Genomic DNA, 27,246 nt, shown 5'->3' with positions numbered 1-27,246 from the left:
CAAAAAAACAAAACAAAAAACAATTGTGCACGTGCAGAAAAAAAACGACGTTTCTTGCACAGCTGCAGGAAAGTTGATAATACTGGAGTGTATTTTTATTTTTAAACTTGAACTCTGTCTACTGGCTTCTTGGAAACAGCACATTTGAATGTAGCACTAAACAGCTGAGGAGGCTGAAGATTTAAAAAAAAAAAAAAAATTCTAACATTCCTTCCACCGGGTAAGTCTCCATCAGAGAGACCCGAAGCCCTTGGTATTCGGTATAACGTGACCCATCTTGTCCCCGAGAAAGGCAACATTGTACAGGGAAAACAACTGATAATACAAAGTGGAAGCAAAAAAACCAAAAAAACCAAAAACATCCCTTTTAGGTCATGGCACTTCTTGAAAGGAGCACAGATAGTAGCACAGATACCGTAGGGCGGCGAAGCCTGCCGCTCGTACATCCGTTCGTCATTGAACAGACGGTCCAGCTGAGCTGATTGTGTGCCGAAAGCCCCTCCTTGGGAGAACACACGCTAATGAGATCCAAGGCCGAGATGTGTGCGCGCGCGTGCTTGGAGAGCGCCGGCGGCTTTATCGCTCCGACTCGCGTGAGGGCCACTTATCAAGCAGAGGCCGCGGCCCCATTTAAGCCAGACGGCACAAGACTAAACACAGAGTTGGTTTCGAGTCAAAATGAAGAGTCTAGCCGCTACAAAAGCGCCGACGCCTTCAGGGACCAAACTGAGTTTTTAGTTTGTTCGTAAAGCAGCGGCGGCAGGGAGGCGAACAAACGTCCAAAGTTCTGTCACTGCTGAGGATCGTAGGGGTTGCTGGTTCGAATCCCCTGTGTTTTTTTTTTTGGGGGGCGGGGGGGGGAAAGGGAGGTAACGGCCAAAGCCGATCGAAATCGGTTCAGGTCAACACAGGTGTGAGTGCAAGCAACCATTTACCTACAGACAATTTGAAGTTAGCTCGTCAGTTAGCCCGATAGGTCTGTCAGTCAGAGTGTCTCGTCTTTGGAACACGTGGCTAGCCAGAGAGTAGAGAGAGAGAGAGAGACAAAACCTGTGCAAGGCACAAAAGAGGATGTGCAGGCTCCGAACCGAAAGGCCCCCCCGCCCCGCCCCAACTTTAGAATCTAACCCACAACCTTCAACGCGACGCGACGACGATCCGACGTCCCGTTTCCAGGCGCCTCAAGCATCTGCGTTTTCACCGACCCTGTGGTCAGACGTGTAATGGTAATAAAAGGCACTTCAGCAATTTTTTTTTTTTTTTTTTTTACAAAATTTCATGGCATATAAAAAGAATAATAATAAAAATAAAAGGTCAAAATCGTTAAAAAAATAAGTTAAGTTTACAAAAAAAAAAAAAGGTCACGTTTCAGGAAATACTGCAGTGGAACTATTTTTTTTTTTTTTTTTTTTTTGACGCAAATCACCAATAAGAAGAAAAAAAAAAAGTCTTCCACACGATTCTTTCATCCCCTCTTTCCTAAATGACCAGTTTCTTCGAAGGCGAGGTTATCTGGAGTCTGGCAAGCTCGCGAAAACAGGACATGGTTGTTGCATAGAGAGATAGACGAGGGTGGAGGGGTGGGGGTGGGAGGGCAGGGGAGGGGCAGTTGTCCTAGTACTTTTGCACCAGTGGCACTTTGACAGTCTTGATCTCAGCTATATGCGAGGACTTCTGGATGATGCAGCTGGTGGTGCCGGGGACACTGTCCTTCGCCTGCGCCAAGTTGGTCAAGGCCATTGCGGCGTTGATCTCCCTCCAGTAAGTCTCGTCTCTGCCCGTCGCCTTCTCCTGCTGTGACGCAGCTCGGCCGACGCCACGGACGCCGCTGGGGGGGGAGAAAAGAGAGTCGAGAGGTTGCAGGAGAGTTACAGAGAGTTCAACTTGCTAATAAAAGGGGGGGGAAAACCCCCCCCCCCATATAAACCAGATCTGATCTGGGAGGGAGAAGACTCGTAGACTCACCTGTCACATTTACTTGATCCATGATCTGTGGTTTCTGAAAGTACAAAGGAAAGAAAGGAAAGAAAATATGAGTGTTTTTGTGAGTTTTCTGGAAGTCGGCGAGCTATCCGGCTGAGGTCCAGCCCAGCAGGTACAAACACATGTTGTTCTGCTTTCACTCTCTCTGGCCGGGCCGCCAGTGAAGGACGTCTCACGAGGAGCCATTAAGGAACAAGGTGAGTCAAGCTGAAATATGTCTATGACTCACAAACTCCATTCTCTAATATCTCGCCGTCGACAAACAAGAGGCCCCCGGCCAGCATCATTGATTAGTCTGACTTAGAACGACCGGGGATTTTACGCAGACAGAGCGGTGTGCGGCTCCGCCCGCGCTGTTTGAGAATCAAGGATGAAGGTTATTTGTTCATCGCGCAAGGTATTATACAAGCGTAATCAGCGGAATGGAATTATTTTTGGACCTCCACGGTCCAGCGGAACAACACGAGACAATAACGCAATTCGACGTATACATTTCACACTGGCAACAACGCAGCAGCAGCAGCAACACCAGATGATGGGCAGAGGGGCTCCAGATGTTGGGTTTCCCGAGCCTGATAGGAGGAAACTCCCGTTTCCAATTCCTTACTGGGGTGACGAGGGTCCGCGGCGATGATCTCGACCTTCATCGTGCGACGGTTTTGAACGGGGGTGGGCAAATTGTTTGGCAGGGCCGTAGTTTGCCCACCCCCGGTCTTGAAGGTCCTCTCTGCTGAGCGGAACATAAGAGTTGTTCCATATGTTCTCTCTCTGGATTCTCTCCACGGTACCAGGTGTGCCACTCTCCAGGACTCTCCGATCTTTTCTCAGAACCGAAGGAGCCCTTCATGGGCGAGAGGCGAAACGTCTTCAAGATTGCAAGGACAAGTCCAGTTGCCCCAAGCTGAGCCCTTCTTGCATAACACAGGTGTACCAGTTCCTCGGGGAGTTTAAAGTCCCTCCGTCACCCAAATCGTTGATCATTGATTAGGATCGATCCCTCCACGTCTAAACCTTTACGGAGGGAGGCAACGGGCCCCCGTTTTTTTAGTCTTCGATCTGACCCGGTCTAAGGCCAAACCCATGAACCCCCCTTCTAGTCCGAGGACGGACCCTGGTGGCCACTGGGGCACTAAACCAGTAGATCATCGAGAGAAAAGCTGGACATCTGCTCTCCCTCCATTAGTTTTTCTTCTTCCCCCTCATCTTCAAATGGGAGCAAACCCAGGTTCACATGTGGAACATTAGTGGCTAATAGTCGAGTCATTAAGCAATCAAACCAAAATGTCTCCTCTGGGCAACTGGTGCTTTTTACTTCAGCATTACTGCCGTCTCGGATCCCAGCGAGTGTTGCCAAGCGGCAAAGAAAAGTGAAGGAAGAGACTCGGTGTTCCGCGGAGCATTAAATGAGAGCTGAGCATTTGGATTTCCGAGCAATAACTCTGGAACGTGCCGTACGAACACAGCAACTCCAAGACAGTTTGTTTATCAAGTTAATAAAATAATGGTTCCGCCTCAGTTGACCATTTTATAACTGAAAACGTCCTCCACACCACTTCCCGGAAAAGCGTAAGGGTGAGCCTTTAACAAGCCCTGATGTTTCAAAAAAATACAGTATTAAACAGATCCATCCGACATTCACTTTAGCTTTTTCTGCTCTTTGTGTATCCGTGATTCTCCCATTTTCTTCATGATTTCAAATCAGTCAGCGGCAGTCAGTGTTGTTGGGATTCCTCCATGAAAGTAGTCCAACCACTGATGACCGATTACTCCTTAAAAAGTAATCTAATTACTTCTTTAACTACTTTGTTTCATAAGTAATAAACTACTAAATACTAATTACTTTAGTTAAAAAAAAAAAAAAAGATAAAGCAACAGTTGAGAACGTCTCGTTTCCTGCACATAACGCACAACGAACCACAATATTCTTCCATTCAGACGAGATGAACTCAAAACAATGTTTGTATTTCCAGCTACAAAACCCAATGGCTGTTTTTTCTTTTGGAGCCGCCATGCTTGTTTTGGTGGGAGTCGCCGCACGCCAATGACGTTGCGCGCACGGCCGCATCGTCAATCTGCGACACCGTTGTTTTCGGTTGTTTTTCTAAATTTCAGACATTTTTAGCTTGCGAAACACTTCAGAAAAGTAATGGAATTGTTACTTGATAACAAGTTTTGCCACAGTAATCCCGTTCCATTACTCGGTTAAAAAAAAAAGTGGTTTAATTAAAGTAGTGGATTACTTAGTAATAGATTACTCACCAACACTGGTGGCAGTACAAGGAAGTTGCGTGCGCGGGTGCAACGAACGCAAAGAAACAATGATCCAAAAACTACAAACTGACATTTCAGGTCAACCCATTGCGTTTCTGTGTGGCCATGACGTCAGACTGTTCCAGCCAATCCATTGGTCAACCCACCCGCCAGGTACAGGAGACCAACAAATCTCAAGCCCAGACATAAAAAAAAACAAACAAACGTATTGCTTCTACCGACATTTCTTCAATAAACACAGACTCTGCTTTACGTCTTCGCTAACTTGGTATTATCCTGTCTTTTCTTCACCTCCGAGGTCGCTACTCTTTATTTTCCCTTGCGGTTTCTGGCAGCGTTTCGCAGCTGATGTCAAAGCGCCCGTAATCTAAACTACTCGGAACCACAACCGCTCGGCCGTTAAGAGACAATTGACTGCTTTCAAATGTCGTCCAAGGAAACGCATTAGCTCGGCATTTGAACGCTACGCACTTTAATAATAATCAAAAACGGGACACGTCATCAGCATAGAATACAATCGGTGTCGTGTGCTTTAAGAGTGCGCAGATCACTGCGCAGATCGGCCCACACGCGTGGCCTCAAGTATCCCCAGTCACATGGAGCGGCGGCAAGCGTCCAGAGACGCTTGAACAACGTAGTTCTCAGACACTGGAGAAGAGTTGAAAACAACCCTCAACCCTTGAACGCCCCCTAAGGTCCGGGAGCCAGCCTTCTCTCCCGGGAACACCTCAACCCCACGATCTGGAACCACATCGCTGCAAAAACACAAAACTCCTTCCCCCCCCAAAAGCACAGTGCCTAAAACATCTAAAACCTAGATTCTTTAAAAAACACAAGTCTTGCCAAAGACTCAATAAATCTGCAATAAATCAAGGAGGGCCTTCTATTATTTTCTCTCTCAGTTTTCCCGATTCTTGTTTTTTTTTCGCCCTTTGCGACCGAGCACTCCGTTTGGTGTTTTACTGCTTTGAGGTTCGCTGACAGCAAAGCTTCGTGGGCCGACGATCTTTGGCAGCACGTTGAAGGTCCACACACGCAGACACAGACACACACACACACACTCGCTCTTTTATCACCAGGGTTGACGGAGCAAGAGCACAAAGAGAAGAGAAATGGAGAGAGACGCATCATTGCCAAACGGGGATGTTGTTGTTGTTGTTTGCGAAACACAATGTATTTTTTTTTTAATGACAAACATTTTGATGGTGGAAAACAAAAAAAGGACGTCTTTGATAGAATTTTAATGATCTCTGCTAAAAAAAAAAAAAAAAGATAGGCGCAATCCTTGCGTAAGTCTATATGTCTATATGTCTATATGTCTATGTGTGATATATCTATCTGTCTGTATGCACGCATAAACATAGAACGTGAGCACAAATAGATAGCTTAGTAGATCACATATACAGATGTATCAGATACATAGTAAAAAGCTTGGATGCCAAACTTGTCGTCATATTTCCTGCCAGCAAATGGGAAAGAAACTCAAATCCTGATTTGGTAATTCCACTGATGCAAAATTTGGCAAGAGGTCATTGAACAGCGAGTAGGAGGAGAGCCTGACGAACACATGCGCATCCAGATATGCACTCTGGCAGGAACGGCGCCAAGTCATTTCCCTATCACGCCGCCTGACGAGAAGCAGTAGCGCCATCAGCTGGTCGAGGCTCCTGAATTAAGAGAAGATCGTCTCATCATCATCATCTTCATCATCATCATCATCATCATCATCATCATCATCATCATCATCGTCATCCCACTGCTTTCCCCCCCCCACCCCCGCCCCACTCCTCAGACCGGAGGAAGACGAGTCGGGACTCGCTGCCCCCGCAGGTGAGTCACGGCTCTGCCACTTTACATCATTATTAGCACTGTTTCGCCCCCCCCCCCAAAAAAAAAAAAAAATCCTGCAAATGAGGTCACCGTCTGATTACCACAAGAGCCGGGGGCTGATCTCACTCTCAGCGCCACTTCGCTTCCAGCCGAGACGAAGACGAGGAATATTTCACGCAAAGTTTCAATTCATCGCTGACTTGGCGTCCGCGCCGGCCGCGCGCTTTTCACTCCTATCTGAGGTTTTTCCCCCGAGCGTCCAGATGAAGTCAGAGACGCCTCAGCACTCGGCCAAGCGCCGCTCTTAAATTACTTCGCCCTGCCAGTCGTCCCCGCGTCTCACTTACTGTCTGTATGGGTGGCGAGCAAGTTAACAAAGAAGCAAACTGACAATTTTGGCTCCGTCGACCTGGGGGGGGACACGATACAGGGTGTAAAATTTATTTCATACCGACAGAAATTTCATGACCCTCTAAGCGGGGGTGGGGGGTGGGCAAACTGTTTGACTGGTGGAGCCACAACGGGTTGTAAAATTTGACAGAGGGTGCCGGGAGCAGGAGGAGATGGATGGAGTGTTTTGGTGAGCCACCTCATAGGAGGAAAAATACTGTATATCATGGGATATGTAGAAAACACGTGTTTTAATGTCAACTGAAAATGAACCAAAGCAAAGTTCCAACAAAATCTGTGTCTCTGAAGTCTCTGAAGCCCCACGGTATTTAAGCTCTTTATTGAAATTACTCTTGAAACACTGAAAGCTATTTTATGACTTACTCCCTGAATATCGTTTTTTTTTTTTTTTTAAACCTTGGCGGGCCGGATTAGGCCGCCGGGCCGTAGTTTGCCCATGCCTGCTCTAAACCAACACATTTCTCGTCTACTCCGCCAGACTGTTGTTGAGTCATTCACTTCTTTCTTTCTGTCACTGCCCAGTAAGACGGAACACTGGCCTGGTCGAGGCAGATAACCAAATTGGTAATAATCATTTTGTGTCGTTTTCTGTAAGATCTGCGAAATAATGACATTGTTTTTCATGAGTTTAGATGTCCAACTGTAATGTGTAGTTTGCTCTATGGTTTTTCTATTGGTAAAAGCTTAACATTAATAAACATTACATAAACTAAACATTAATAAAAGTGTATAATCGCAGTACAGTAAAAGTCATTTGGTTTTCCTACCCTTGGTTTTTATACATAATAATACCAATAGATTAAAGGTCTCGCTCCCAGTTAGCTGCAATCTTGCGCCACCACATTTCTAAGGAAGCCTGGTGGGGACAATCCAGCTGCCAGACAGTGCATTTCAAATTTAGGGTGAACACTGGCGTCCTCAAATAAACCAACGAAGAAGAAGAAGAAGAAGAAGAAGAAGAAGAAGAAGAAGAAGAAGAAGAAGAAGGTGGACGAGGTATCCAGATTTGGGCTCACAGGCCACTGTAAGAGGGAGCGCTGCAATCTGAAATGTAACCACTAGATGTTGCTGTTTCTCCTTCAAAACCTCGAAATATTACGCGTTGGACCTTCAAATAAACACTGCCAGGTTGTCACTGTATGTTTACAAGCGGCGGGAAACAGCGTAACTAGGGCCGCCCCCAAAACTGGGAGAATGTCTTGAAGAAAATGACATAAATAAAGGGTCGGACAGACGAGCGCTTTCCTTGTGATTGCGCCCAGAGGAGACGAGCTCAGACGTGAGCAGAAATCAAAAAAAAAAAAACGTGAGTTTTCCGGCGGGGACCGTGACGTGAAAACCCAGCCAGAAAAAAGCCACCAGCGTCGGAGTGATTGGCTGCTTTCTTGCGGCGCACGAAAACGGTAAACTTAGATTTGTGAGCTGCTTTCATGTGATCTCCGTCGGGGCTTGGTTAGAGTCCAAATGACATGTTTACGCCGCAACGGGTCCGTCGTTAGTTCTGCCGCTGCCGCCGCTTCTTCTTCCCTGCGGCAACTCGCTGGAGCTGCGGCACGCGTGTCGAACCTCAGCGCTCAAACTGGACCAGACTGTGGAAAAGCCTCGGTGGGGGGGGGGGCAGAATATCATGGAAGATTTTTTGAAAACGCAGGCTGTGCCAGGCAGCTGTGTTTTCCTAAATCTACTATATCGCCATTGCCACGTTTCCATCCAACAGCGGCGGCGGTTGGTTTGGTACGGTGCAGCTCCGGCCAGTGGGCTTTCATCTGGTATGCCGCTCGGCCGCCAACAGCCGGCGCCCTCTGTGTCAGGCGGCAGCGCGACACATTAATGAGCCCACTTATACGCGCATGGAAATTGGATGAGAATCAGACGCTGATCAGTCGAGATACATGTATGTACACACACGTGGCGCGCAACGGAGCCCGCTTCCCTTTTGGCGCCCTTGTTAACCAATGCATCGTTTGGGCGTTTTCTTCCATTTTGCGCGCGCGGGGCCGCGAGCCCTTCGAAGCCACTCGGAGAAACACGGGAGGAAATCGGGTTGGTTTTTCAAAATTCAAAAATACCGCGATTGACAAACGTGATCATGTTTTGTGTACGTTGTATTGTGCACGCGAGTAGAAAGGAAATGCTTTCTTTGTTGAACCTTGAGGGTTAGGAGCATTGGCTTGAGGAGTACCTCAAAGTTTGAGGGAAGGAATCATGATTGTCCTCTACAAATTTTTCCCAGAGTATGAGAAACGCCATAAATATCTTGTGACGTTACGTATAGAGCAGGGTAAAAAAAAATGTGCACTTAATTTGCAATTAATCGCAAGTTAACTCCGGACACTAACGCGATTAAAAATTTTTGATCGACTGTATGTTTATTCTAAATATACAGTATATATGTACATATATACATACATATGCATATATATACACACACACACGCCCCTATAATGAATATAGGTGTGTGTTCATGTGTCACGCGGCCAACGACACGTTAAGTATCATATCCTAGCACTTGTTTGCTGCGAGGCGGCTGGAGCGAGGTCTCCGGTCGGCCGTGGCTCCTGCCAGTTTGCATCACACCCAGCCGCTGCTTAGCGGTCAGGGGGAAATTTCTCAGCTTGCTTTGCTCGTCTCCCTGCGGCTTCCCCCCTTAATCCACCTTTCCTCTCGCACGAGGTTTGCAACCAGAGCTCAGCGCCCCAGAGCTTCCAAGAGGAGCGGCAACGCAACCAAGGGGGCGGGGACAGTCGGAAATACTGAAAACTCAGCGCAGCTCAAGACGAATTAATGCTGCGTGCCGTGTTTCCATCGGGGGGGATTTTTTTTTTTTTTTCTTTAACCAATATGTTTTGAGTGAAAAACCTGCAGCTCATTTTTTTTCCGGGGGCGAGTTTCCTGTTGCTTACCATTTGCTCCAAAAGGCAAAAATCGCCTCATTACGACGTAAAAAAACATTTCTCGCAAAGTTTGCAGATTTTTTTTTTTTTATCCAATGACCGTTTATGCTGTAAAAAAATCAAATACAGTTTTTCTATTGTTTTAAACAGAGAAGTACTTTTGAATATGTAAACTGTAAATTTCCTGTCCTTTACTTTTTTTCTCCATCCTTTTGACTGTTGTCTGTATTTCCTTTTCTTTTTGTGCAAGTACTTTGTGCAGATGTACGTATTCATCAATTTGCATTTGCAACGCGGATTAAAATGAAAACTGTGGTCAGATTACCGCATTACATGAGCGGGAGGGGGGGGGATAATAAAAAAAATGAAAGTGTGAACTCCCATTTTGGTTCCAAACCAATCCCTCAATCCCAGAATAAACCCTGTAAAAAGAAAAAAAGAAAAAGAAAAAAGAAAGAAATAGAAATTCCTCATAAACTGCCCGTACTCTGGTGGATTCTGACCATATAATCACTTTGTCTCTGAGTCACCTCTCGCTACCAAACAGTCCAACAACCTGGAGAGAAACTCCGCCTCTGGATCTCTATGGAACAAGTGCCCTCCTCCTCCTCCTCCTCCTCCTCCTCCACCTCCCCCTCCACCTCCACCACCACCTCATCTGTTCCACAGAGCCCTGGTACTAGAACCTAGACTCGTCCTGGCAAACCACCGCAGACTTGGAACGACGTGTCTTTCTCTCTCTCTCTCCCCCCCCCCCCTTTTTTGTTTCAACCTCTCCCACCTTGTGGAAAGAGCAACTCGCAGGCCAACCTGTCCACATCCACATCTCTGGATTCCTGAGATGACGAGTTCCTCATCCATCACCGTCAGGTGTCACTACACGGTGCGCCGCCCGCCTTTCCTATCGCTCTGTGAATTACGCCGATAACGTGCGGGTTGGCCAACGTGGCGCGGCAAACACCTAGTGCCTCACCGGAGCGAGTTCCGTCTTTGGCGAGGAAAACAACACGACGCAGGCGAAAGGAAACTGAGAGAAAAAAAAGCCAAAAGTGCGAGAAAACGTCCTGGCTCGGACCGTCATTCCGATCCCAGGCGCAAAATCCAAACATTCCTTATTTTTTCTTTTCCACATTACGACGGCGATCCTTCACGGTGTTTTTTTTTTTTTTTTCCATTCACCTGGACCGTTCTGGCCGGCCTCAAGTGCCACTGAACTCTCCGGGATTCAATAACTGTCTGGCACTCGCCGTGACCTCGTTTGAGAAAAAAGGGCTCGGAGGAGCGGAGCTTTCAAACGTGGCTGTTTTTATTGAACACATTTCTGAAGAAAGAAAAAAAAAAAAAAAAAGAGAGAAAAAAAAATAAGCGCTGTCGAGCGGAGGCCTGACCTAGAAATAAATCATTTTATATTTGAGTGAGCTGATGCGACTACCAGAGCTCAATTGAAGGGGCAATTTAAACTAATTCTGATGCGATTAATCCCATTATTAATGTTGCCAGCTGCTGCAGGTTTCTTGGGTTTCTCTCGGTCCCCCCCTTGGGCAACATTAATTACATCAGCATGAGGTCAAATGTTTAGCTTCTATGCGTAATACCTGGGATAACTAATGATAAACCGATTCGCTTTATTTTATAAATGCTAAATATTAGCGTGCGTGCAAAAACAAAACTTAAGAGTTTGCAAGCTTTGTCACTGCAATGCAGTTAAGTCCAGGCTTTAAACCACATTAACTGTGCAGAAACTATGTGTTCACCTCATTTAAATAAAGGTCTTTGTCAGGCTTCCAATCCGACTGAGTCAACTTGTTTTATTTCTGGACAGATCTAAAATTAAAGAAAGAGAAAAACACTGGAAATTTCACCGGCAGCTTACTGATTTATGTGCTCCCACCTTTCAGTGCCTTTCCACACCGAGGCTGTGCACATCAACTATCAGGCCACCGCACCACTCGGGCTTTGCTGAGCCCATAAAGGAGGAAAAAAAAAAAAAAAACGGAGCTCCCTCTCCGTAAAGCCTCTGGGAAAGATCTCTGCGTCTCCGTCCATGGAAACGTTGGGAGTCATTTGCTGTGGAATGAGCTATACGATACGGGACGGGGCAGACTCCGGTGCGGCGCAAGAAGGGAAAACACGGAGCCAGATTTTTGGCCATTTAATATCCCATTAAAGGGTAATTTGGCATGAAACCCCTGGCATGTGCAGTGGAATCCTGCCACTGCTTGTATTCAATGAAAATCCCTATCGGCTTTGGCGCGCAGACGTGCGCGCATGCACGTGGGTGTTTGGACTGCATGCGTGCATGCATGTGCCCCCGTGAATGGTACGTGTGTGTGCGTGTGTGTGTGTGTGTGTGTGAGTGTGTGCGTGTGTGTGTTTTTGCGGCTCCTTTCAAGCCAGTGGAAGTGTAGTTTTCCACTCAGGGTGGATGTGCTCACTCAATCTCCTGCCACGTCTGACTGCTCTCTGTAGTCCCAGATAACAACACTGGTGGGCTCAACCACTGGCCAGCGGCCCACTGATGGACCTCCGGTCGGTGTGATGGCAGTCACCCGAACGCACAACTTTTGGCTCTGACCAATCAAAAATTGACCCCCAATGAAAAAAAAGTATGTATGTATATTTAGGTATATATGTTAGGGCTGTCAGCGCTAACTCATTAATCGCGATTATTTAAATACAATTCATAATTATTTTTGTTTTAAAATCACATTTCAAACGTAAAGCAGGGTTCAAACCGGAAGCGGAGGCGCTGCGAAGCGTCGCGGAACGGAGACGGCTTCCTTTCGGCGGGGGACGGCTCGATGGTATCAAAGATTCGTAAGGAAGTGACGTAGATTCTGACAAAGTCTCGTAGATTCTTTCCAACTCTCGTCGGGAGAGATGGAGGGTCCGAGTAGCCCAGGCTTCACAGCAAGCATGAATCAAATAAAATCAATCCTAAACGGTTAGGTTTAGGATCAGGACTCGGGTGACGGTTAGGTTTAGGATCAGGACTCGGGTGGCGGTTAGGTTTAGGATCAGGACTCGGGTGGCGGTTAGCTTTAGGATTGGGGTCAGAGTGACAGTCAGGAGAAGTATTCAAGTTACGGTACCGGTCAAGAATACAGTTTTGGAGGCTAACGATGTTTGTTACGTCCTGGACATAGGGTAAAATCACTGCCTATCTCTACCAATGTTAGCCACCCTCTTTGACGTTACCTTCGTCTTCAACGATTAATCGCAGTTAACTATGAAGATTCTGTAATTAATCGCGATACATCAAGGGGATTCCACCCACACACACACACACACACACACACACACACACACACACATACACATACACACATGTATATATTCATATATATATTTTGAGCAAACACTCTCAATAAGTAAGAAATAAATAGTAGTCAAGCATAAAAAGGGAATAGCTTCAATTCAAAGAGATATAAATGGTGACACATGACACTAAAACGTTAGCAAACCCAACCTAAAAGCCCTTTTCTGAGTATGTAAGATCATCTGCGTGATTCATTTTATATTTTCCGACACTCTCCTCCGCTACATTAGCTCAACCGGCTAGTCAGCCAGCCTTCCCCGCACCTCGGCAAACTTTCCATGTGGAGCATTAAAAGCATCTCCTCGCAGTGCCAGAATAACACGGGGACCTTTATATAGAAATGATGCAAGAATCTGAGGAGTCCGAGAGCGGGCGAGGAAATTTGATTGACCAACACAGATCAAATAGATATTATTCGCTATTAAATCCCAGTTTTGTTTTTTTTTTGTCTCATTAAAGTGTAGAGCTTCACATTTAAAGGCCTCTCCATTTCTATGATGCACATTTTCTATCTGCTTGCCAATCTTACGAGCCTAAGCAGGTGCTTGAGTGGGGAAAAAAGGGGTTGAAAAGTGACCTGATCGTGTGGTTTGTGACTTTCTTTGAGGCAGTCGGTTCACTTCAATACCGGTGGACTTACGACGCCTCGCGCAACTCGAAATACATCTGTCGCCTTGAAAACGATCCACAATAAAAAACCGAGTTCGACCGTCCAATTTCTGTTACACACACACACGCACACAAATTAAAACACCCCCTTCTCTACTGCAGCAGGCTCTGCCGAACCTGGAACAAAAAAAAGAAAAAAAAAAAAAAATCTGCATCCGCCGAGAGAACAAAGGTCCAGTGTTCCCTGCTGAAGACAACTTGGGGACCAATTCCACCTCATTTGTTTGCAGCTTTTAATGCAAATACTCATAAGATTCATATGAATTAGCGAGAATATAGGAAGACTTAAAACTCAAAGCGGAGCAAACTCGGCTGAATGACGTAAAAAAAAAAAACAATTTGACGATTCGAGTTAAAAACACGTTAAGGCTTCACTTCTCATTATTTTCTTTGTTAAAAAAAAAAAAAAAAAAAAAAAAAAGCTTTGCGCAGATTTTTGCGTCTCAAATTCCACACTGCACGACAACGAGACCTCAAGACAAGAGAAAAAAACAACAACAAAAAAAAAAAACCCACAGCAGTCGTCTGTGAAGTGACATTTTTGCGTGTAAAGGATTGTTTCCTTGTAACTCGCGTCAACAGAACACACTGTGCAAAAACACAAACCCGCCCGCGCACACACACACACACACACACACACACACACACACACACACACACACACACACATCTGGGCAGACAGATGCGCATGATAAAACAGTAGCCTCATCTGCTTTCCCTCACTCTGGAATGTGTTTTTCATTCTGCAGGAAGAGTGAGTGACACAAAACAACCCTCAAGAAGGAGGCAAAGCCAGACGGAAAACGCTCAGACTTCATCATCATCATCATCATCATCATCATCATCATCATCATCGTCGTCATGGGGTGGCAGGACTTGACCCGTTGTTTTCGACACGTTTTTCACTCGGTGTCCAAAGTAGAATATTTACACCTCGTTTTACAACACACACACAGACACAGAGAGAGAGTGTGTGTGTGTGTGTGTGTGTGTGTGTGTGTGTGTGTGTGTGTGAGCTGCGCTCCGGCGCTGCTCCGAGCTCAGTTGGACTTCACGGCCGCTTCAAAGCGTTGCCAAACAGTAGCCTGAGAAGCGAGCGTGTTCCTTGTTGTGTCTGGCCGACTAAAGCCGGGTCAGAGGGGAGGGGCCGGGCCGGGCCGGGCCGAGCCGGGCCGAGCCGGGGGCTGAATTCCTGCGCCGCTCCGCTCCGCCGGCAGTGTGCAAAGTCACAGCGTGTGAGCGCATTTGCACTTGTGCAACGGCGTACAACTGCTCCGTCCCACTCGTGAAGGGTGGAGTCGCCGAGAGTCATGAGATTCGCCTCGTTTTGGGGACTCGCTAAAGGGTTCTGAAGAAGTGAGACAGGGAGGCGACGACATAGCGCAGCAGCGCAGGAGTCACCAACCAGTTTTCAACCTCTGAGCTGCTGACTGGGTGCCGAGTCATACGAAGGGCAACCGGCTTGCTACGCTCTCCTGAAATAACACGTTTTCTCGTTTAGCATTGAGTTACGTGCAATTACTATTAATGATACCCTCAAAGTGACTCAGAACGTGATTTGCAATGACAATCTATATCTAATCTATTGGAATGATCGTGTTAATGAATCGTCAATAATCATCAGCAAGGACATAACGAGGTTGGAGAAAATAGAATTTTTTTAGACGTAGCGATTTGCGCTATTTTTTTTTAGAACAGGCCAGCAGGGGGCGACTCACGTGGTCCTTGTGCTGCTGATGGTATTGGTAAATACTGAACGGTATAGTGGTCATACTTTGCATTGCATTGGTTGCAAGTAATTATATTACATTAAATAACATTACATTATATGATATTGCAAAACACTTATTGGCGCTTGTCACTTTTTAAAAAAAATCCTTTTTAACTTTGTATTTTTGTAAAACTCATACTTAAACCCATATATTTAACTTGCCACCATTTAAACTCCTTTTTTTTTTTTAAAAACTGTCTTCATCCCTTGTGATGCTCAACCGCGTCGGGTTCGGCCACACCCACATTTCCCTGCCGCGTACCGCCGCACACATGACAAATAAAATCTTTGAAACCTGAGGAAGCAACAGCGTAACACAAGGGAGCAGAACCGGGAGAGGTTTAACGCAGAAACGTGTTCCTTACCGGCGCGGTACACGAAGTTGGCCTCGGCCTCGGAGGAGGACGGGGACAGCAGCTCGTCGTCGTACTCGTTGGAGCTGAAGGAGCCCGAGTGGTTCCTCTTGCGCGCGTCCACCACAGCGTTGGCCACCATGACGTGGCGCAGCGAGTCGTTCAGGTAGCGGTGCAGCAGGCTGCTCTTGTACTTGGGCGGCGACACGTAGTCGTCGGCCAGCGAGGCGGCCGAGCGGAGGCCGGCGCCCATCGCCACGATGGACGAGCCCTCCTTCTTGATCACGCCGGGGTACATGATGGGCTTGTTGAGCTCCTGGGCGCCGCCCTGCGTCCGCTGAGGGTTGTCCCCGTCTGCAAGCAGAGCGAAGGGAGGGAGGGGGGGGGGGGTCAAAAGTCGCACGCTGTGTCGTGCAGAAGTTGAGAGCACACCAACCAATCCAAGACCAAGACATTATCAAGACTGGAGCGCATCGAAATGGAGACAAGACCAAGACTGGACGCATCAAGCTCCAGTGCTACAACGTTACTGTAGTTGCCCGGTAGGACAAGACGCGACATTTTCCGATTCAATGCAGTTGCTCACCCAGCACGTGCGGCAATAAAAAGTTGCCCTGCGTTTAAGATTAAAAGTCCAAAATAGAAACTTTGTTATGAACTGCGTTTCAGGTGGAAGTCGTCCTGTCAGCCATTTTACATTTGTTTCTTATTGCGGTCTAGTGGGGAAAATGCTTCCTGGGACCAATGTGGGTTTTTTTGGTGCAGTACCTCAATTAGCCACTGGGTGTCAAGAAAAAATATGGTGCGCCGCCTTATTGCCAGGCCAGTATCCAGTTCTGTTAATACATTCATTGTTGAAACACAAACCGTAACCCGGATTTAACGTCATCATTTCGGGTCATATTGGTTAAAAAAAAAAAAAAAAAAGAACAGCATATGGCCACAGTTCAAGGTGCCAGTGGGCCAAAAACCCTCTTGAGCTCCATTTTCAAACCTACCGATGTGTTATCCTCCCATACATGTGAAAGCACTCGTTTGTTACGTTTACTTCACTCCGTTTGTTACATTCAACCTATGCAAAGAAACTACACAGGTGCGGTAGCAGGCTTACTTCCTGCCCAGACTAGAGCGACGTTCAGCAGTTACGGGCCAGGAAGTGTTTTTTAGAGTCCATTGAGGAGAAAAATAAATCCATCAGGGAAACGCGTCAGCGACATTGCAAAGTGATAGCTGGACGCTTCATCATCTTACTTCTCAAATACCTAACAAATGATTCCCTGTTTTGACAGCGGCGCTTGCCAGACGGCGGCGGCCACGTCGATTCTCTCGTCCAATCACAAGTTGTGTTATCTTCTTCTTCTTTGTTTTTTTTTGTTTGTTTGTTTAAGGCGGGAGGCAACCAATTTGATAGGCGCATTACCGCCACCTACCATGATGGAGCGTGGAACAGAGTAAGTACCTCCCCCTCCACTCTCTATAATAAAAATAAATAAATAAATACAAAATAATAATAATAATAATAGAAAATTTGTAAATTACTTTAATAATGCTTTATATGTAACATCTTTTCCAATATTATTTAATATCACTTTCAGACTAAACACTTCTACCCCACATTCCCTTATTTCATTTTTCAGGCGTTACCTCTTCATTTCATATTTTTCACATTCACATATAACATAAGGAACCGCGTCCCCCGTCATTCTCACACTCACACATCCCAGGTGGATGTTTTTCCAGTATTTGCAATGTTTCGCTTAATGCTGTACGTCCTAATCTCAGCCTTGTTATCATCAATGGCTCCCATTTGAGTTGTTATTGGACAGTGGCGCGCGTTGAAACAGCTAAACTAAAAACGAGGCGATCCTCAGAGATTAAATGACCCAGACAGTCGTCTGTAGTTGTTGACCTTTTTCAAAAATTTCAATGTGTTTATGTAAAACATGTTATTTTTTTTCCCTCATCCAGATCCAAACCGGGGCGGGGGAGAGAAAACGCTTTGACAAACCACCTGCAAATCAGCTGTTTTTTGCGGTGCTTCGCAGTGCAGGACTCTGAATCATACCCAAAGGCGTTGCAAAGCGCTTTTCGCCGAATTAAAGAGAAAACCAGCTGATCCCTCCTGAGCAAGAGTGAAGCGACGGCGGCCAGGAAAAACTCCCCAGTGGGAAGAAACCTCGAGCGGACCCCCGGACTCTGGAGGGCGGGCCAGCTGCTTTGACTAACCGGAGGACCATAGTGTGCATTTGTTTGTTTGAAGTCGTTCTGAAAAAGCTGGGCCGTCGCTTTCTGCAGGTCGTCTCCTACTTTGGAATCGCTTGGCCACGGCAACAGCAACCGTGTAGGGCCCCCTCCCTGATGAAAGGAGCCGAGGAAGGGGGGGGGAATAAATCGCCATTCTGGAAAAGCTCCTCCTCTGGCATGGGGGAAATCAGGGAGACGTTCACGCCGCTCACTGTTCCTGCCAAGAGTGCAATTTTGTAATTTCGGAGGTTGGACGTTTGATTTAGTCTGGCCCAAATTAAAATTATAACCCCGGCATATCAGAAACACATGGAGGCAGCGCTCGCACTCGCCTCCTCATCTGCGGCGTCTCCGGCGTCTCCCGCGCAGCAGCACAAACCCTGAATCTGACGTGTCGATTTAATCCAGCAACACCTAAATCACCACCAGCCGGTCGAGGAGCCGCAGGACACGGCGGCGCGTTCGTACTTCACCTCACAGTGTGCTTGTATTTTCGCCGTTTGGGGCCGTAAGTAAGCAGGTAACCAATCAACTTTCAATGTGGAAAAGACATAGAAAGTATTAGAGTGAGAAGCACATACATATACATGTGTGGGTGTACATATATATATATAGCTAGCTGTATGTAGCTATACATAAAAATAGCAAAAGGCACACACATAGGCACAATGTGTGTATATATATATATATGTATGTATATATATACATATATATACTTATTAGGTCTGTCAAACGATTAATTTTTTTTTAATTGCGATTAATTGCAGAATCTTCATAGTTAACTGCGATTAATCTCGGTTTGAATTGCATGTGTAAAATTCTGTCAGTTTGCATTTCAAGGAAGGTTTTTAACCCCGCAATGTAAAGCATCTCTTATCAGAAATCGGCCAGGGGGGGCCGACTACGGGTTAGCGAAAGGGACAAAGAGGCTTACGGAAGTGCTGCGCCCGTGAAAATCACGCGCGAGCTGCAGCCCTCCTGTTCACACCTGATGCACATTTCTCCGCCGTTATCACGGGCTTCTGCTCAACTCCCATTCAGAGCTATTTTTTATTATATATACATATATATATATATATATATATATATACATATTGTACATATAATATTGTATAGCTAATAGCTACACATGAAAATAGTAATAAGCACACTATCAGTATAATTGGAAATAGTAAGTAGTAGTGACTGAACATGCAAGATGATTCTAAAAAAAGAAATGGGGGGGAAAGTTCAATCTGGCATGTGAGGTGCTGGCTGCACGAGTGAACAGTTAAGTCACTTCGGGGCAGTTCGTGGAGTGTCAGTGGGGTCAGCAGGCAACGGCGGTTAAAAAATAAATAAATAAAAATAAAAGATAGCCTCCTGAAACAAAAGCCCGGGCTTGAAAAACATAATGGATGGCCTTTTGTTCGCTACACGGGTCAGAAGTGGGAGCAGCCTGCGGGGAGCTCCGCGACCATAATGCGACAGAGGGAAGAGCCGGGGCCAGATATACAAAGCTCAACCGGTGGTACGGTGGCCCGCAGCGGACACAATGCAAACACCGTGGGCACATTCCAGCTCGCAGCCGCACGCTCGCTGCGTCCCCCTCCAGACTTTAATTAGAGATCAGCGACACCACAGCGCTCTTCCTCCTGCCGCTGCTGCTACCATGAGTATGTTCTCAGTGTGTGTCTGTGTGTGTATTTCAGCACCATGGCTGTAAATACGCGACTATTCATTTCCAATTGTAGGCTGAGAGACTGGGGGAGGGGTGGTGGGTGGGTGGGGGGGGTGGTATGGGAGGGTGGTGATGGTCGGTGTCTTAATGATAACGTTTGCCGTCTCCCAACTGGATCACACTCGCGACATTTATACACACCCAGAACACAGTAGCGCGCGGCGGCGTTAGCGGCCGCAGAGGGAGAGGCCCCTTTTGGCCCGGCCTCATGTCATAATGCTAAGATTGCCTTTCGGAGGCGCAGCGAGAATGATGTAAGGAGCTTCTCCCCCCGCCCCCCCGCCTCCCTCCCTCCGGTCACTCTGCACAAAGAGCAGCGGGTTCACGCCGGGATACGTCCCCTCAGCTCTGCAGAGCTCTAGCAGACTCACACTGTACGTTCCCATAGGGCAGTCCTTCTCACATAGCCCCGGTGGAACACACTAGAATAAAAGTGTAATTGGACATCCACTACAATAGATGGCAGTGGCGCTCCAATTGCGCAAGGAGTAGCTATTAGCTCGCGGGTTTTTAATGCACCGGGCATGCGCACACATGGCACAGAGCAGGAGATCTCAAGTGCGGCGAGCAAGCCCTCGAGACAACGTGAAGAAATATTTAACGGGGGATGAAAAAAGGGGCGGAGACAGACAAACGAAAGTCTGCCGGCTAGGCGCATGTAGCGCTTGGCTTCGCTGTGACGAGGACGAGGAAAGACGTCCCCTTCCGAGTAAGCGCGGACCGTGTTTGCTCCCGTCTAAAAACGGCGGCGGCGGACAGCACACGTATAGCCAAATAAGTGAAGGCACCACTTACAGACACGAGAAATCACGTTGATACGTTGTTTTTTTTTTTGGAACGTCAGGCAAATGAATGCACTTTAAATCTTTTCTGTTACAGACTAAAGAACAATGTTAATAAAGTTATTTATTTCAAGTGGATCTATATTTCTTTTTTTGTTTTTCTTTCATGTCAACAAGGAATCAACATTATGTACTTTAAAAGAAAAATAGATGATTAACACTGTTTTATACCCACAACGGTCATTTCGTGTGTACTCTGGACATAATTTCAAAGACACTACTCGGGAATTTCTTTGTCATTCCCCATTTCAATCTTCGATTTAATCTTCACGCAGACAACAGACAGAAGATCTGGTTTCCAACGAAGCCGCACGAGAGTTTATTTTATCAGAATCTTGCTTGGCTTTGTGACTTTTCTGAAAAAGTCCTTTCCTTGCAGGCAATTCATACTTTTGCTTAAAGTCTCCACAGCACTGTGAAGATTTGGGACCTGTTTCAGAAGTCAAGCAGTGATCTGGGCGGCGGCTCGCGAGTCCTGCGCTCTGTGTGTGTGTGTGTGTGTGTGAACCTCTTTCAACCTCTGCAGTCAGAGCTAAGAGGCGAGGGAGGGAGGCGAAGGAGCTGCCTTACCTTCCGAGCAGCTGTCGTCGCTGCTGACGCTCAACCTCTCAGCGTTGCCCTGGACATATTTGTTGTACAGCTTGATGCGAAGCGCCCAGCTCAGGTCCGGCTGCCGCACCGTGTTCTTCAGCCGCCTCCTGGCGTTGGCGAACCAGTTGGACACCTGCGAGGAGGCAGTAGTGCTGGAGCATTAAAGGTCCAGTGTGTACAATTTGCCTCGATTTATGCTTTTTATATCGCTAAAAGCTCAACATACTGTCCGTAAATACGTTTAAAAAGAGCATACACGGGCAAGCACAACAAAAGTAATTTGGTTTTCCTACCCATGGGACCGGGGATGCTGGAGTAGAGTACCAGTACTTGCATTTCAGTACTCACCGATACTGACACTGAGTACTTGATAAGGCCATTACACATTTTTTCTTTGAATTCTTTCACAGATGTTCTGTTATCTGTATCTGTATGAGTTAAGTACTCAGCCCTGGTATCGGTACCGATACCCGTTACTTGTATCGGTACCGAATTGATACCCGTTACTGGTATCGGTATTGATACCTGATACTGGTATCGGTGCATCCCGCGCTTAGAACGGTTTCTGTTCAGTCAAGATCAAAAACAAGAATCAATCCAATGCAAATCTGTACTTAAAGGTCCAGGGTGTGAAATTTGGCTTGATTTCTGATTTTTATATCGGTTAAGAGCTGAACACACTGCCCATAAATACCTTAATAAAAGCGTACACTCGCAGTACAATAAAAGGAATTTGGTTTTCCTGCCCTTAGAGCAGTTCGATCAAGAATGGTCTTGCTCCTGGCTAGCTGCCATCTAGCGCCACCATATTTCAAGGAAGGAATTCTGAGCTAAATACAAAATGCGCAAATGTCAGGCAGCCCGCCTCAAAAAGAAAAAAAAAAAAAAAAAAAATGTACACGCTGGACCTTTAAGGCACAGACAGAGATGAAGAAGAAGTGGGCGACGCATGAAAACACATGCGAGCATTTTCACTTCTCATCGTCCGGAGACGGAGACGACCAATACACCTCCTCCATCTCTCTGGCCACCGTCAGGATAATTCACACAGAGAAGGTGGGTGGAGTTGGGGGGGGGGTTGGGGAGCGGCAGGAGAACAGCGGCCGAGTCGGGTTGCAAGGTCGGCTCTCTGAAAGCCGAGCCGCGAGAGAAACGTCCCAGACGCTCCGCAGAGGGGAGACGACCCGGCGTGTGCATCTTGTCTGCGTCAACATCATGTAGAAACGATTAACACCCTCTGAAAAGAAAAAAACAACAACGTGGGGGGGGGGGGGGGGGGGGGGGAGGTCGCGGAGGTAGGGGGTGGGGGGTGCGTCTCATTAGCTGGATCTTTCCGAACCCAGATGAAGGTCCCGAAGGGCACATTCCACAGGTCCGAAAAATATTTTTTCTCCGTCTTCTGACACCGTCCTCGATAAAACACCGGGCCCTGGCTCCGCTTTCATCGCGGAGGGGAAACCATTATGTTGCGCTGGAATAACTTTTCACGCTCGATGCGTTTCAGGCAGCTCCTGCTGCGAGGGGCCTTAATGCGACCGGACCGCTTATTTTTTTTATTTTTTTTTTTTCATTCGGATCCGCTCGAAAAAGTATCACGTTTCTCGTTAACGGCGGGACGAGGCGAGGGACGGCGGCAGGAGAGACGGATGTCACCATCGAGAGAGGCGTTCAGGGACCAGAGGACGTCGCCGGAGACGGGGGCAGCGCCAAGGGTCCAAACGCAGACTTTGAAACTTACACAATGAAAAAAATGATGTGGGCGGGGGGGAAAGTGGAGGAGCTGCCAGGTGAAGTTGGACATTAAGAGCACTGACGCGTTTCCAAATGACAAAGTTTCGGACAAATTCTGCTCGTTTCAACATTTTTTTTTTACCACTCTTGCGCTTCAAATGTGATCTGATCTAAAGTCTCAGAACGCTTTCAAGTTGATTGATGTTCTCCTGGCTGACTGTAGACCCGGGGTGAGCAAACCTTTTGGACCACAGTGGGTTGTAAAATGTGACAGCATGGGCGGGGGGGAGGGGGCGGAGCAGCAGCAGATGGATATGGAGTGTTTTGTTGACCCACCTCATAGGGAGGAAAAAATTACATCATGAGGTGTGCAGAAAACACGTTGCTTTCACGCCAATCGGAAACGAACCAAAGCAACGTGAGAACAAACTCAGTGTCTTTGAAGCCCCACGGTGTTCAGCTCTTTATTGAAATCACTCTGAAAACACTGAAAAATGGACGAAATACAGCAATTTTATAACTCATTATTATCGTTCCTTCAAGTCCGGCAGGCCGGAGTAAAAAAAAAAGCTTTAACGGGCCGCATATGGCCCCCGGGCCGTAGTTTGCCCACGCCTGCAATAGCCTACTGAATGTTCATAGAAATTGAATTGGTCTCCCCCCCCCCCCCCCTCTGATCTCTGACACCGCAGCAGCCGCTTGTCGGGTGTCAGCCCCTGTGTGTGTGTGTGTGTGTGTGTGTGTGTGTGTGCGTGTGTGTGTGTTGAATTAAACATTCCTCCGCTCCGCTCTGCGCTCGCACCCACCAAAAACAAACACCTCCATCAGGGGCCGCAAATGAGAACCAGATCAGTGCTGCTGTGGGGCCGAGGAAGCCGCCGCGCTTGTGAGGCCAAATCAGTGACCTCGTCAGCCAGATGATACTGTAACACACACACACACACACACACACACACACACACACGCACGCACGCACACACACAGCTGCCGGTGGCCAGACGTGCCAAAAAACAAAACAAAAAACGAAACAAAACACACTGTTTCCCTACTGGGCTTTTTTTTTTTCTCCATCGCGCTTGCCCATCGACGGTGGGGTTTTTCTCGCAAAAAACTCACGCAAAGAAAATGGCGAAAGAAAAAAAAAAAACGATGAATGAAATTTCTTTTTTCTTTTTTGGGAGGATTCCCAACAGTCGAATATTCCAGCGGCAGGAATGAAGAAAAACCGCGGATTTAAACGGCAGCTGCGCAAGGTGTGTTGTTCCTTTCCTCAACGCTACCTTCATCCGCGATCAAGGGAAGCGAAAAAGTGGCAGAAGATGCAGCAAAGTAAAGCGCAACTGACAGAACGTTGACCGTAAATGCAAATCAGGGGGCAGAAAGGCGGTTTTCGAGGCTGCTTGGACCAAAAAAAAAAAAATCTAATCTTTTCTCTCCCCCCCCCCCTCAGCCGTCGGAGACCCACCTGCACCAGCGTCATCTGCGAGCCGAGGGCCAGCAGGATCTTCTCCGTCTTGGTGGGGTAGGGGTTGTCCCGGTGCTTGTACAGCCACTGCTTGAGCGGCCGCGCCATGTCCTGCAGGGCCTGGCGCTTGTGTCGCACTTTGCCGCCGTTGGGACGAACCCTGAAGGCGGGGGAATGAAAAAAAAATAAAAATAAAAAAATCAGAGACTTTCAGACATGACAGACTTGTTATTTATTTTTATTTTTTTGATGGAAAGAAACACCGGCTGTGTGTGTGGGGGGGGAGGGGGGTTATTTATTTAAAATGACTATTTCAGCTTATAACTGCAGCCACCGATTCGTGCAGGTTCTGAGTCACACCACCCACTGGCTCCGGGGTTCTTTCTTTTCTCACCGACATTGGGGAGCAGAACGGCGGCTTCCTCGCGCAAAACAAGAGGGAAGACGGGAGAAAAGTGACGTTTTTTTTTTTTTTTTTTTTTTCCGAAAGCAAACCACGCGAACGGCGGAGCAAAGGCTCGAGGTCGACGGACAGGACTCCGGAAAAGGTGCAATTTCCCTCGGACGGAGGGAGGACTGCGGTCGCCGAGAGAGGCTTTGTGGGGAGCAGAGATGTCCCGCACACATTTCACAGCGTTTTCTCGAGCTGGAGACGCCGACTGACTGACTTGACTGACTGACTTGACTGACTGACTGACAGCGGCGTCCTAACTCACTGCCAAGCCAGCGCACCAGGTTGCTGGGAGTCATGCCGCTACTACAGGGGGGAGCGCAAGACTCGGAAAAACATCACAGCCTGAGGTCAGGGGGGAAAAAAAAAAAAAAATGATATGCATGTATGCACACGAGTGCCAAATCAGCAGCTGTTCAAAGACAAACATCTCCGGGACGCAGACAGAGAGCAACAAGCGGACAGACAGACAGACAGACAGACGGACGGACAGACAGACGGACGTCTTCACCCCCTCAACTGCAGGTTCTCTGAACCTGCAGATGTCAGTGTGGAGCCGCATTCCGCTCGCTTCCTTTTATCTGACGCCTAATCAAGTCAGTCTGGGGCTTCCTGGTGGTTCCTACGAGGTGTCTGCCCCCCCCCCCCCCCCCGCCCCCACCCATGTTATTGAAGGGGTCATTCCTGCCCTAGTCCTGCCCTCGGCCGCACGCACGGGGGGTGGGGGGGAACCGCCGAAGGCGAGGGAAAAGAGTAATTAGCAGGGGGGGTCTCGTCTCGTCTCGTCGCCTTGTCTCGCACCTGCCGCCCGTCACCTTTCCGATGGAAAACCAAACGGAATGCGGCCTTCAAAGAGAGAAATGCAACGGCGCCGCGAGCGACCGGGCCACACACAGGGAGCGTGGCAGCAGACGTGAGGCCAGCGACACCGAGTCGACGAGCGGCGCGCTGCTGTGCAGCAGCGACACAACCGCATCCAGCGACTCCTCCTATCGAACCAATATGACAGCCATCGTGCAAAATGTGGACCCAGACTGACCTGCCACGGGCTCGTTTCACCAATTTTTTTTTTTCAAGAATTTTTCAAGTGTTTCAAGCACGGAAGACAACACAGTTTTAGGTCACAATGCACACAACCATTCAGGTGTTTCTGTTTTTTTTTTGAGGGTTTTTTTTTTTTTTTTTGAGGTCCTGTGCCTTAAAGCGACAATGACAAGCACAAGCTATCGCAAATCACTGCTCGTGCGCGCACGTTGACAAATCAAATTTAGATTTTTTTTTTTTTTTTTTTTTGGAGGAAACTTTTCTTTAAACTCATTCTCTCCTGTTCAAATTCCGCGCACAAGGACGCACATCACTTCCAGAAAACTTCCACCGAGCACTTTGATATCTCAGTTCTCGGTATCTCAGCAGCAGCAGCAGCAGCAGCAGCAGCACCTACCCGCTCCGCCGGTGCCTGATGGCCTGGCTGTCCCTGATGTGATGGTGGCTGGGCAGCAGGTCGGCGTGCTGCCCGTCGATGACCTCCAGGTAGTTGCGGCTGCTCATCTCCACCTCCTTGGCCTTCTCCTCGAACAGGACCTGGCCGCTCAGCTTGTTGAACACGATGGCGTTCATCTTGGGCCGTCAATAAAAGTCCCCTTCCGACCTTTCAACGGCCGAGCTCTCCCCCCCCACAAAGTGATGACATAAAGTGTAAAAAAAAAATAATAAAAAAAATAAAAAAAACGGCTGTAAAAGGGGGGGATAAGTGGGGTCGGGGAGGGGGGGCGGGGGTCCTCCCTGGTTCACAGCGTCCCCCCGTCCGTCACCTGTCACCTGTGGAGAAGATTTAAAAAAAAAAAAAAAGTTGAAGAATGAAAAACGAGTTCCAAAAAAAAAAAAAAAAAAAAAACAAAAAAACCAAACTTGTCTTGAAACCCTGGAGCTGAAAAAGTCACCAGCGATCGCGGATTTCGCAGTTATTCCCAGACAGACGCACTTGGACGAGGTGAACTGTGCGTGCGCGCGCGCGCGCGCGACGAGGCAGAGCCCCTCCTCGTCCCCGGCGTGACGCAAACACGACGCACCCGACACCGACTCCGACGTGTCAAGCTGCGGAACCCAATTAGGCGGCCGCGCCGTCAGTTGGGCAGCGAAGCGGCGTTTCAACCCGCAGCCACTTCAAAAAGCATCAACAGGGGGGGGAATAAAAAAAATAAAAAATAAATTAATTAATTAAAAATAAATCAGTCACAACAAACAAGAAATCACCGCCGGAAAAGTCAGGCAAGCGCATCCATTCTGGCTAATGGCATTCAATTATTAAATCCAATTCAAAAATGTTTTTTTCCCATCTTTGGGATCCCTCGGAGGTGAAGAAGGACACGAATTCCCCCCGTGAAGTCCACCCGCCGTTAATGTGATTTATAAAACAAACAAACAAACAAACAAAAAACAACAAACCCCAAGCCGGACAATATTTGCGCACCACGTCTCCCCACGTCCATAAAGGTCCTGACAGGTTTATTTTGACTCGCGCGCTGGCCCACTGCAATGTAAAACAAACACAGCTGCAGCCTCTGCAAATGTCACTCGTTGTTGATTACGCAGCCTGTTGATTATTGAATCTGTCCGACGCGCAACCGGGACGGGCTGTGCAGTGCAATGCAGTGCAGTGCAGTGCAGTGCAGTTTGCACTGTGAGTCGCGGTGTCCCACAG

At 47.6% G+C, this 27,246-nt stretch overlaps 1 protein-coding gene across 1 annotated transcript; it reads right to left on the bottom strand.

Annotated features, from left to right (window-relative positions):
- Nucleotides 1–1,374: 1,374 nt before the first annotated feature.
- Nucleotides 1,375–26,213, bottom strand: mkxa (mohawk homeobox a). The gene is made up of 6 exons (XM_076043114.1): nucleotides 25,987–26,213; nucleotides 24,095–24,254; nucleotides 20,878–21,031; nucleotides 15,514–15,855; nucleotides 1,966–1,999; nucleotides 1,375–1,828 (listed from the first exon to the last, which is right to left on the bottom strand). Exons 1-6 carry the CDS (start codon nucleotides 26,160–26,162, stop codon nucleotides 1,615–1,617), a joined length of 1,080 nt encoding a protein of 359 aa, XP_075899229.1. The 5' UTR covers nucleotides 26,163–26,213; the 3' UTR covers nucleotides 1,375–1,614.
- Between the last annotated feature and the right edge of the window lie 1,033 nt (nucleotides 26,214–27,246).

Source organism: Nelusetta ayraudi, unplaced genomic scaffold (assembly GCF_046127955.1).
Source record: "Nelusetta ayraudi isolate G7.1 ecotype Tasmania unplaced genomic scaffold, CSIRO-AGI_Nayr_v1 ptg000073l, whole genome shotgun sequence".
Lineage (NCBI taxonomy): Eukaryota > Metazoa > Chordata > Actinopteri > Tetraodontiformes > Monacanthidae > Nelusetta > Nelusetta ayraudi.
This window is presented reverse-complemented; position numbering and strand designations above follow the sequence as displayed.